The sequence below is a fragment of the Mixophyes fleayi genome, chromosome 11 (assembly GCF_038048845.1).
Source record: "Mixophyes fleayi isolate aMixFle1 chromosome 11, aMixFle1.hap1, whole genome shotgun sequence".
NCBI lineage: Eukaryota > Metazoa > Chordata > Amphibia > Anura > Limnodynastidae > Mixophyes > Mixophyes fleayi.
The window spans coordinates 29979302-29991989 of record NC_134412.1 but is presented as its reverse complement, the minus strand read 5'-3'; the positions used below and the strand labels follow the sequence as shown (position 1 = coordinate 29991989).

Below are 12688 nucleotides of genomic sequence, written 5' to 3'. Positions count from 1 at the left end.
GGCAGCAATCAAATTGACCCTAGTATCCTTCTCTGTCTGTCTGTGAGTATGTTAGGAAATTTAGACTGTGAGCTCCAATGGGGCAGGGACTGATGTGAGTGAGTTCTCTGTACAACGCTGCGGAATTAGTGGTGCTATATAAATAGCTGATGATGGCGATTTTGATATATACAAGTTTTATAGCAGCTATTTACTTTAATGGCTTATGAAACTAATGCAATAGGCTTAATCTCTTGTACACAATATCATCATCACAATACAGATACTATTACAGATGATATGATCTAATGCTTCCTAAAGTAGACAATGTACACAGCACCAGTCTTACTCACTGCAGCGTACTCAGTTGTGTGTGACGCGATAGGCACACCATATTGCCATAGTTCTAAGTAGACTTTGCTCTATCTGTACAAGGAGTAAAAAAAGGATTTGTAAAAAGGAATCTTCAGCTTTATAAAGACAAAATATATTTTTTGTTTACCTTAAAGATTATTTTAACTATAAATCAATTTTCTGCATAGAAAACCTAGTTCTCTGCATATTATTATTTAATAATATGAATATCACGTACGTTTCTTGCTTAGTACAGGTAACATGAAATATCCTCCATGTACAGAAACAGAAACTGCCAGTACAGACATGTACAGAGTGAGTCATAAAATAATTTTTTGCTGGGAGACATTTCTATCTAGATGTAGACAAGAAGCCGTAAGCAGGATGTGGGACTTGTTGGCAGTCAATTGAACTCTTTACGTCCAGAGATTGACATGGAGCCAGTGACGATGCTGGTTTTTGATAAGGGTAAACTAGAACAGCTTTGTTTGTATAGGTAGTGAAATTAATCTGTAATCATTAATAGAATTTTTTTGTTGCTCACACCCAGACAAGTCATATTAGGCCAAATTGAACGGGTCCGATCCCTAGACCTTATGAGGGTGTGACGGGGTGCGACATGAAGTCACGGATTTCATATCGCTTTTGCTGTGGAGCTTCCTTTGTCCCTTTAATGTACAGGTTTATAACCTCAACCTCCACCAACTTGCATGTGAATGATAGACATGGATGCTCTCTACCAATAATTAAAATGACCTTAGATTTATTTATTTTGTTTACGTGGCAGAAAACTGTGCCCCAACACAAATCCCTCCAGACACTCTGCAGAAGTGTATTTATCTATACAATAAGTAAAAAAGCATGGTGAAATGATGAAACAGCGGGCAACTTGTCACGCCTTCTTTTCTGCCGCCCTAGGATTAAGTTTTCCGCAAATCTGTTCCAGCATCATGCAGCATTGTCAGCCAACCACCACATATGCGGAATAATGCTGTTTGGATTTTTACTGAATAGCCTTGTTCCCGCATACAAAGAGCTGGCTGGTCTAGACACTTTTTATGTTTTTTTGTTTTAATTTTTTTCATGCCTTGCACCTGAACCTCTGCCTGCCTGGACTGACTGCCTGGACAGGTCGTACTGGTCAGGCTGATGGTCAGTGATCTAACACGTTCTGGTGGCTGCAGTGCTCACATAGTGCTTATTATTATAGGATAAACAATGGTTTGTCCTGTTATACTAGGAATCCTTTCGGACTCCAAGAGCTGGGTGGCAAGTAAAGACAGTTGGGTGGAGCACCCGGGAAACAGGTCCTGGGGAGAACACAGCCTTAATCTCTGAGTTTTCATTCCATGAGAAACTTAATTTTAGTGTACGTTTCAGGAGCAATCCAATATAGGTTCCCTGGATTTGTTGAAAACTGTCTGACATGGCTTGCAGTATGCATAATATCCGGATGTATGCTGATAACCGCATACATTAATGTCCCAAGATCTCTTTCATAAGGAATTCTTTTCATTTCCTCTATCTTGACTTCGGTAGTTGGACAAATAACTTAACTGATTTTTGTACTCGTATCTACAGGTGTACTGACTGGTTTATCCACAATCCATGTGTTATTGTCCTTTAAAGCCATGCGCTCTTTATCAATTTATCAAAATTTCCACTCACTCCAATCACAACTGTCTTTTGCTCTCTGCATATTTTGAGGTTGCCTGTAAATAAGGTTTGCAAATTCCTCATAGTACTTGTGCAGTTGTTTCCCTTTATTTTCCCTTAATGAACTTCTATTCTGTGTTTGTGTATCATTTATATGTTCCCTTTTCTCAGTAGCAGATTCACATATATCCACGCCTTCGCTCTTTACATATCCAGCATGACAGCCTTTGTTGATGATGTAGTGTTGGGTGCATTGATTTTTAATGTTGGAATTTAGACTCTGTTTTGTGAAAGACTACTTCTCGGGCTTTGATGAGTTTTCTACCCTCAATGCCCCACACTTGATAGCATTTGCTCTCATTGCAATATCCCAACATAACACATGAAAGAGACTTTGGGTCACATCTTCTCTGCAAAGTACATGCGCAAAAGCTTTACATGCGAACACCTTTAATTGTGCGACATTTAGCTTTACCTTAGACCCAGATATCACTGTTAGATGATCTCTCAAATTACTGTCAGCTTTCTGTGTCTTTGTTGAGAGTCCTGAGACAGAGTGGTTCAATTTCAGCTATCTTATCTTCAGAGCAAATACAGCCTGGGCCCATAACCTGTTAGCAGAGTATTTATGGCAGGGATGCTGATGATAATACTGTGACCTTTGGTAAGTGGTGCAGTGTGAAAGACACTTAACCTTGAGGTTGATTTATTACACAGAGGAAGAAGAGAACTTCACACATGCTCAGAAGATATCAGTAGTCAGACAGTAATAATCATCATAGGAACCAGACTTACACGCACACAGAGATAACAGAGCACACTGATTCCTAACAGCCCAGTCTCCGCAAAAAGAGTTGAACAGTGATATATTTATCTCTCCTGCACTCCAGTCTATACACTTTTGCAGTGTTTCTGTGGAGCGAAACGGTGACACCATGATTAGCATTGCTGCCTCACTGCTCTGGGGTCATCGCTCGATTCCGACCAGAGCCCTATCTGTAAGGAGTTTGTATGGACTCACCATGTTTGCGTGAGTTTCTTTTCAGTGCCCTGTCTGCCAAAATTATCCTAGTGTATGTGTGTGTGTTTGTGTGTGTGTGTGCGTGTGTATATGCGTGGTAGGGAATTTAGACTGTATGCTCAATTGGAGGAGAGACCAATAGCAGAACCTTGGGGCTCGAAGGTACAGCCCCCACTCTTGCCTGAGACTCCCACCCATTCTCAAAAGAGCAGAGAGGACACCTACACTGAAAGTTCAGTGCATCTGCCTAGAAAAGGCCCCACTTTTGAGAGTACAGCAGGGGGCCTGGGTGGCTAGAGTGGCATTGCCAGACACCTACCCAAACGTTACCACAGGACCTGGAAATCAGGGCTAGTGCAGGCACTAATGATGCCTTAGGCGGTGACTCGCCCCTTCTCTACAGTTGGAAACCACATTCTCGGTTCCTCAGACTCGGAGTGTGACGCTTCACACTTCCAGCATAACACCGCCATGGACGGGCAACAGCCAACAGCATCACATGTAAGAAGCTGCTGGCTGCTTCTCCTTAATGACAGCAGACGGCTCTCTGCGCTCGGGTGCCACAGGAGCATTAAGTTCACTGAAAGAGTGACAATATGTCACTCATTCAGTGCTTTAAAAGGTTCCTAACCAGTGGAGTTCTAGGTCTGCCTAATGATAGTGTGGGCCCTGCCAGCGATTCACTGTTTTACCCCTGGCAGGGACTAATCTGAATGATTGATTACATACTCCTTTTACAGTGATGTGTAATATGATTAGCACTATATAAATATACAATAACACATTATAGTAAAGATTTAAATACATGGATGCTTTTCTAGGTTGCATTGGCATCTCCCCAGAGCAGTGGTTCTTAGCCCCCCTCGGGAGAAGACAGCATTTCTGAGAGTGGGAGTTGTCGCTCTATATATTTAACAGAAAATTATTTTTAACATCTAGATTTGTAATTCATAAAAGTCTGAACATATTTTACGGGGGTGCAAGAACATATTTTGAAAATCAAAGGGGTGCTGCGTGCCAAAAAGGTTAAGAATCGTCCTATAATAATATTGAGGCTGACAACATGGACATATGTATCGCTGATATAGCACTAGGACTCGTTCAGGTGATCGTATTTAGTGAATGTACTCACTTCAGGTTCTAGAAGTAACACAATTGAGTCCATATAGAGATGTGAACCCTTTTTTTAGTGTAAAATATGCATCTCTGTACTACATATACACACCAGAAACATACATATTCCTCTGCAGGGATTAATGTCATTAACGTGATTAATAGAAAGTACCAGAGGGGGAACTAGCAAAGCGAGCTGTGTGCCCCAGTGCAGGGAGGAGGGAACCTGTGCCCCCAACCCTCTGCATCTGCCACGCAGCGGGCGCCATATCTCCATGGGCCCCGGTATACGACATCTGCTGCACCAATGGTAGTTCCTCCCAGTGGCGAATCCAGGGGGGGGATCGCCCCCCCTACCAGGGGCTTGCTGCCGACAGCTGCACACAGTGACAGTATGCTGCCCGGCTGCTCTGATTGTGTTTTAAACACAATCAGAGCAGCGGGGCAGCACACTGCCACTGCCGAGCGGACCTGCACATACTGTGCAGCCGCCGGCAGCCTTAGAAATCAGAAAGGGGCGGGGCCTAAATTGTCCCCCTCTAAAATCGCACCAGGTAGGACAAATGTCTAGATCCGCCCCTGGTTCCTCCACTGGAAAGTACATCATTCTCTCCACATATTTCAAAAACTATCAAGAAACTCAGTTGGACTAGAATCCACAACCAATTTACAGTGGATATTTACACCAAGAACTATTGCTAGCATTTTGCACGCACCGGGACAAATTATACATGGTATTGACTTTTCTCATACTATATGTTAATTATTACACCCAAGGTATATTTACTCCAGGCATACTAATTTTGGACATTAGCTCACCATAGACCTTAGTCTTAATGTTTATTAAGATCTGCTACACAACCATAACTTCATTTACGGCATCTCCAACACCATTTTTCCGATTACTTACATACAACCCACCACAGCGGTGATTGAAGGCTTGAGTAATATATTTTATATGCTGTCACGTTCAGAGGACGGATACCTCCACACCTGAGCTGCTCGCACCCTAAGGCCCCAAGCAATGCTATTCTTGAGCGCAGATAAAACTTTGTTTTTTTTTCTATGACTTGTACATATTCGGCTCTTCAAGCTTTTTGGGATAAGTTTTGTTATGCAGCATATGTAATTATTAAATTGTTATATTATATGTTATGCAACTTTATTATAGCACTTCTCTGATTTTCTTCTTGTTTTATCAATTTATTTTTTAAGAACACTACACAGTACTCTAGATAAGGTCTAAAATTAATGTCACACTATAATCCCCCTCCTCTTGCTGCTTATTCATATTCCTATATAAGAAATAAAATATACCCTAAATGAAGCTCTAGTGAAACAAATCAGACTCATCGGCTGTAACTGGAGAATGCAAAATCACAAACAACAACCGAAAGATCTGATAAACATAGTGGAAAATATATAATATATAAAAATGTCATTAGAAGATCTAAAAACCTGAATTGATATATCACTTGTATTAAATACTCAAATACAATAAAAATAAGGACAAATAACAATAAAGTGTACCCACTATAGCTTAAAAGAAACAATTACCAAGATCACAACGGAACAAACTGCTACAAGTGATTTTCTATAATCATCACAACACCCTCAGTAAATGTATAATTGTGATGTGAGAAACAAATTAGTACATACATCCCAAGTAAAGCAGCATAGATTCTCTAGTGCACAGTAGAAAAAAGTTAAAATATTTCATGTGATAGATGTGGGAAAAAAAGTTCCTTAAGCAGAACTACATATAACAAGGCGTCTCTGCTTTCTGTATGCTCCATAGGAAAGTCCAAGTAGCTTATAGAATCTGCCAACAGTTCCAATCAGTGTCCAAAGTTTAAAGATCTTCCAGCTTATAACTCTCCTTACGCGTTTCTTCATCATATGAATACAACATCTTCAGAGGTATGACTCTCTTCATGGTTTCTGATATTTATACTGTTAGCTAATTATCCTGCATATACCACTTCACAAGGTAAAGCATAATAAAAATAAGTGTTGTTTGAAACAATTCTATAGTGAACCCTTGTAACTAATTTATAAAAATGGAGATAGACATTAAAAAACGCTTATAAAAAAAGAAATGTAGTCAACGATATACAATTTAAAGTTACCAAAGAACCGCCCTATCATGTGACAATCGGGCTTAGGTTTAAACCGCTCAAACACTGGTAATTCATAATCTGAAGTGTGATTAAAGTAATAGATATATTCATGGCACAATGTATCTGATAACCAGCTAGACAAACTAGTGGCATCTCTGTAACACAATCTTTCTGTTCTAATTAGCAATTATGAAGTTACTACATTACATGAAAAACATATAATGTATCAGCAGTTAATTGGAGCTTCAAAGTCCTATGTGATCTTGGTAATTGATTTTTAAGCTATCATGGATCCAATTTATTGCTATTTGTCTTTAATGTTACTATATTTAGATAATCAATAAAAGCGATATATTATATGGATTGACAGTTTTTTTTAGATATTTTAAAGACATTTTCTATTTTTTGTTATATTTATGAGAACTTTCAGTGCTTTTTCTATATTTTGATCTTCTTATATAACCAAGTTTTCTACTATCTTTTCCCACTGCTTGACTACACTATTTGCTTATCTTCATAGCATCTGAAACTAACTGCAATGTCCGTTTCCTCTGTTGTTGTAGACAATACATCACCATCTGTATTTTTGTGTATCCCCCCAATACTTTTCATTTACATCACTTTATTAAACCTTTCACCTGTGAAACACGTAAAGCTTTAGCTAACATTGGTGGGAAATCTTAGCTGCTCCTAAACTAAACTACTTTTAATGATTTTGTAAAGCAGTTTATTTAAAGCACAGCTTGATACATAATGAAATACACAGCTAACACCTGCTTAGCGTATAGATCCCTTTTGGTGTTGTGTTCCATCTGTTTTTCATTGTCACTGATAATAGCTGTGTGACACACCTAGACAATTAGTATTACATTCCTCTGTAATAAAAGAGAAATGATAATTGAACTCATGTCAGGACAAGAACATAAAATTAACCTGTTTAATCTGATCTGACTTCATATCTTTGTGTTTTATATATTTTTGAAACGTCCCTCTATCTGTGTATATATTTTTATCCTTTTACTTTTGTACATTTACCAAATACACATTGGCCAAAACATTTCTGCAAATTTTTTTTTTTACTTAAAATTCTGTGAATACCAATGATTTGTGTCTGGTAAAAAAAAAAAAAGGTTTCAAAATTTGGAACAATTATCAGAATTTGGAATGAATTAATTCAACAAAATGTATTGATCTATGGATCTTTAATCTGTAATAATTGCTTCAATATGTATTACAAATGAGATTTTATGAGATTCTATAGACATTTTCCAACATTTTCTTGTGGGAGTCAGTTATAGATTTGTGAATTGATTTGATGAACATAGAATTATTGCCCCAATATCACAAATGATCCCACAAGAATTTTGCTCACTTGCAGTTCTCACCTTGTCACATACATTTTATTTTGTAAAGGAATTGCCTCGCAACTCACTCTATACTGTTGGCCTGTTTGAACATTTCTATTGCTTCTGTACCCAGGTTTGAGGAAAGGTCACATGTGCCCAAGTGCAGAGCGGAGATGTTCAGGGTCCTCATTCTGCTCACTTCGACTAATATTGTTTTTCATTTTTTTGTGTTTTGAGTATGGATAATTTGTCATTTACACATTATAAATTGTATATTGTGGAGGAAGGGCGCAGTGAAACAAACAACAAACTGAGAGACAACGGAAATGTTTATAGCTCGATTTGGTAGAGATAAAACAATGCATAAATCCGAAATTCCGAGAGGAAAAAATATGAAAGGATGATTCTTACCCTAGAAATCCCTACTTTAATGTGTAGATCCTCAGTATGTAGCGATAGATGCAGTCCGGGTATGGTAGCAGAATATAACACTAGTCTGCCTTAGAAGAATTCTCCGTGCCAGCCCTTGCTATATGTAAATCCCTATACCTGGGAGAAGCTTTGGTCGTAGAAGATCACTTTGTGAAAGTCCTAATTTCGGATGAAACGCGTTGGTTTATTTTAGGATGAAATGCGTTGGTTAATTTTCGGATGAAACGCGTTGGTTTATTTTTGGATGAAACGCGTTGGTTTGATTTTGTGTCTCATCAGCCACCGTCCTTTTGCGGGTCAGTGCATCACTTTCGCGTGTCAGACGCGGCTACACGAGGGATCAGCCGGCACGGAGAGTTCTTCTTTTGCAGACTAGTGTTATATTCTGCTACCATACCCGGACTTCATCTATCGCTACATACTGAGGATCTACACATTAAAGTAGGGATTTCTAGGGTAAGAACCATCCTTTTCTTTTTTCCTCTCGGAATTTCGGATTTTTGCATTGTTTTATCTCTACCAAAACCAGCTATAAACATTTCCGTTGTCTGTCAGTTTGTTGTTTGTTTCTCTGCGCCCTTCCACCACAATATACAATTTTTACCATAGGAGCTGCATTTCTGATGAGCGCTTTCCTTTACTTTTATTTTTACTAATAGCATTTTTACACATTATAAATATTGAAACATTTAAACATGAGGCCAGAGTCATTTCCATGTATTTGTTTTATAGACATGATGTACAATGAGGGTTGGAACCATGTAGTATTAGAGCACTAGGAGAGTGGCGCAGAAATAGGCGTCTAAGATGTAAATCCAAATCTATCTCTTAACTATTTAGAGAGAACTTGTAGTATACAATATACAAGGAACAAACAACCTATGCTGTTCTGAATTATACCAACTGAGCGACCAAGGCTGGCAAAGCTGCAGCCCAAATATTTATGGAGCTCTTCTCATGGAAACGGGGCTGCGTCATCTCCTTCGTAAATCTTATTTGTTCATTCATTTATCCAACTTGTTGCTTCACCATCATTTTGTGTAAATGATCTGCAAAGAGAATTACAAACATGTCAAAGTTTCAGGAGTGTAACACAACAGAAGTAAAATGTGACCGAGAGGGAAGTCTTCTCTATGCACAGCAGACTTCCTGCCTTCCAGTCTATGTGAGGGACACAGTTGGGTATATTTACTAAACTGCGCGTTTGAAAAAGTGGAGATGTTGCCTATAGCAACCAATCAGATTCTGGGGCCTGATTCATTAAGAATCTTAACTTGAGAAACCTCTTATTTCAGTCTCCTGTACAAAACCATGTTACAATACAAGGGGCAAGATTTACTAAGCTGCAGGTTTTAAAAAGTGGGAATGTTGCCTATAGCAACCAATCAGATTATAGCTGTCATTTTGTAGAAAGTACTAAATAAATGAAAGCTAGAATCTGATTGGTTGCTATAGGCAACATCCCCACTTTTTCAAACCCGCAGCTTAGTAAATCTAGCCCAAAGGGTGCAAATTAGTATTATTGTTTTGCACATAAGTTAAATACTGACTGTATTTTCATGTAGGACACAAATACTTGATAGTTTATTTGTACACTGAAATTTAAAGTTGATATTTGTGTGCTACATGAAAAATCAGTCAGTATTTAACTTATGTGCAAAACAGAATACTAATTTGCACCCCTTGTATTGTAACATGGTTTTGTCCAGGAGACTGAAATAAGAAGTTTCTTGAGTTAAGATCCTTAATGAATCAGGCCCCTAGTTATCATTTATTTAGTACATTCTACAAAATGACAGATAGAATATGATTGGTTGCTATAGGCAACATCTCCACTTTTTCAAACGCGCAGTTTAGTAAATATGCCCCAGTGGTTCAGTCTGTCACTTTCTCTGCTACGACTGATAACATAGTACAATAGCTTGCATGCAGCTGCTGAGCAATGTTCAGGACTTTTACATGTATATTTCTGAATGTCTCAAGGTGCCTTTTACAGTGGATGAGCAGGGGGGGGGTTTTATTTGGGTTGCAAGCAATGGCATCTTGTTGTCATTACACATTCTCATGCATTGTCCGCTTCCTAGACATCAGTGAAGCAAGACATAACTTGTTGTGGAATTCTTTTACCTTTAAGAAACTTGTTCAAGAAATACATTATGTTTTAACAGTAAGGCACATTCTTTCACATACACAATGAAACATTTCATTTATTTTCTTCCCCGTGTACAGTGAAGGCTGCTCATGTTACTAGAACAATGTGTAGAACAAGTATTTCTACAAAAAGCAGTCAGTTAATAATTAAAGCAATACTTGGGATTTGTGGATAGAGACATGCAAATATCATTTTGACACACCTACACTTAGCTCTGTGCCGACCCATGTAGCCTCCCAAACTTAGAATGGTTTCAGTATACGCTGTTGCACTGGAAAGTAGGTAAGTGAGCATACAGAGGACAGACACTATTTTGTGGTTAATTCTCAAAATGATCTGAGTAAGGACACTTCAAAGCTGACAGTTGTAATCCTAGAGAATCCTAACTGAACTCCACAATATCACTGGAGGGGAGAGTGAAGGAGGACCGCGCAGAGCAAGAATAGCATAGGGACCACTATTTTGTAGGACACTGGAACTATATAAGCTGCATTGTTATTACAGAAGTCAGTTTAGCTGAATCAGCTAACAGTAATGACCATGAAATAAAAGCTGTTTGTTTCAAAACTGGAATCCCACTCAGCTGGTCGGGGAGGTGGTCTGTACTCTCTCCAGGGAGCTGGAAGACCCCAGGCAGGTGATTTCCCTGGTAGTCTGTCACCGGGGGAGCACATGTAAGGAAATATTTCAAGCAGTGAACAAATTACTTGAAAAGAATCATGCCTATAATTATGGATATATATTTTTTTGTCTTATTATTTTCATCTAATTTGCTTTTTAGAATTAAAAATAAAATGTCTATATAAAAACGCTACAAAAGGAAAGCCCTTTGTCATGCAGAAAAAAACCAAAATGAATACAAATGAAACAGAACTGTTAATATGTCTGTTAGGTCACAAAGCTACAAAATACCCCAGTTATAAAGGGGCTAATGGAAAATCATATCTTTATTGTTATTGTTTGATAGATAGACTTAAATATGTCAAAGGATACAATACTATTGCACATTAGGAGTCCGATTCATCAAGGAACGTAAATGCCGATATGTGTCATACTTTGCGTAAAATCGCTCAGCGCATGCCCAGAACCGCACAATGCGTAAGTGAGCGCAGCAACATCCAATTCATCATATAATGGTCCAGGCATCATTTCTGTCTATGGCCAAGTGACTGCAGTAACTGCAGGTTAAAGCTTGCAGCTTTTGAAATAGCTTTATTTAAGTTCTGCGATCACTACCAGCATGAAATTGAATAAGAATTTATACCAAGACATTCTTAATTTTACTGCCCGGTCTCATTGATGCCCCCAAAATCCCCTTAGGCATTTGGCTTAAGCTGCCTAATCGTAGCACTGGTCCTGCTTACAGTTATCAAGCCATCTAATATATAAAAGTCTAGCGGTGTGTGTGTGTGTGTGTAAAAAAACTACCGGGTGACAGAGTGCTCAAGCTGCAGCGCCACCTGCTGGGCGGAGTTATATACTACACTGACCTACTAAATTCTTAGCATTATCTAATATATAAAAGCTTAGCGGCGTGTGTGTGTGACGATGAAGATGACAAGAACCTTTTTAACACCTTAAGTAGCTTGATTTGACTAGAATGCATGAGTATCATGCACGGGTTAACTTGTTTAATATATGTGCCAAGCGGCTTTTCGCTTTTTACCTGGTGTGTGTGGGTCATCACCAGTTATTTATTATGAGTCGGGCAAGGGTTTGCCAAGTCAACGCCTGATACCGCTTGCCAATATCCGCAATCATTAAAAGAGAACATGGATAGAATACAGAAGTACTGCATTTGAGAACAGGTGAAACTATACCACCCCTCCAGATATGCTGAGCTACAGTTCTAATATATCACCTTCTTATTTTCATGTTTAAGTATTAGTCCAATTCCTCCTATAGCTGACTTACCTAATTGGCAAAACATTTAAGCTCACCGTGAAGGGTGTGTTTGAACGGAGGCCCAGGGCCTGATTCATTAAGGATCTTAAATGAAGAAGTTTCTTATTTAAATCTCTTGGACAAAACCATGTTACAATGCAAGGGGTGCAAATTAGTTTTCTGTTTTGCACATAAGTTAAATACTGACTGTTTTTTCATATAGCACACACTTGATAGCTTATTTGTACACTGAAATTTAAAGTTGATATTTGTGTTCTACATGAAAAAACAGTCAGTATTTAACTTATGTGCAAAACAGAAAACTAATTTGCACCCCTTGCATTGTAACATGGTTCTGTCCAGGAGACTTAAATAAGAAACTTCTTCATTTAAGATCCTTAATGAATCAGGCCCCCAGTCAGAAGCCACATTATCTGTGATTGACTCACAAACCAGCTCCAGGGTCAGCTGGTTGATGGGGATGTTGGAGCACAGTTACATGAGATCAGTTGGTTTCTTTGTTGGAGAGTTTGTGGGACAATTGTGTTGCATGAATCTACTTAGGGAGGGAGCATCTCGTTTGGGATTGGAGTCCTGGTGAAGTGTCCAGTGTTCATCTGGGGCTGTGAGA

The 12688-nt window shown here is 38.7% G+C and overlaps 1 protein-coding gene across 14 annotated transcripts in view; it reads left to right on the top strand.

Annotated features, from left to right (window-relative positions):
* The window catches only part of LOC142107631 (galactoside alpha-(1,2)-fucosyltransferase 2-like), a 211236-nt gene that overhangs the window by 183680 nt on the left and 14868 nt on the right, over nucleotides 1-12688 (top strand). Inside the window, exon 1 of one of the 14 annotated variants that reach the window (XM_075191175.1) lies at nucleotides 2799-3019. The exons of the other annotated variants lie outside the window; for them this stretch is intronic. Within the exon in view, the coding sequence (XP_075047276.1) occupies nucleotides 3001-3019 (19 nt within the window). The 5' untranslated portion in view covers nucleotides 2799-3000. Of the gene's footprint in view, nucleotides 1-2798; nucleotides 3020-12688 lie in introns of those variants that run through there. 14 annotated transcript variants of the gene reach the window in all.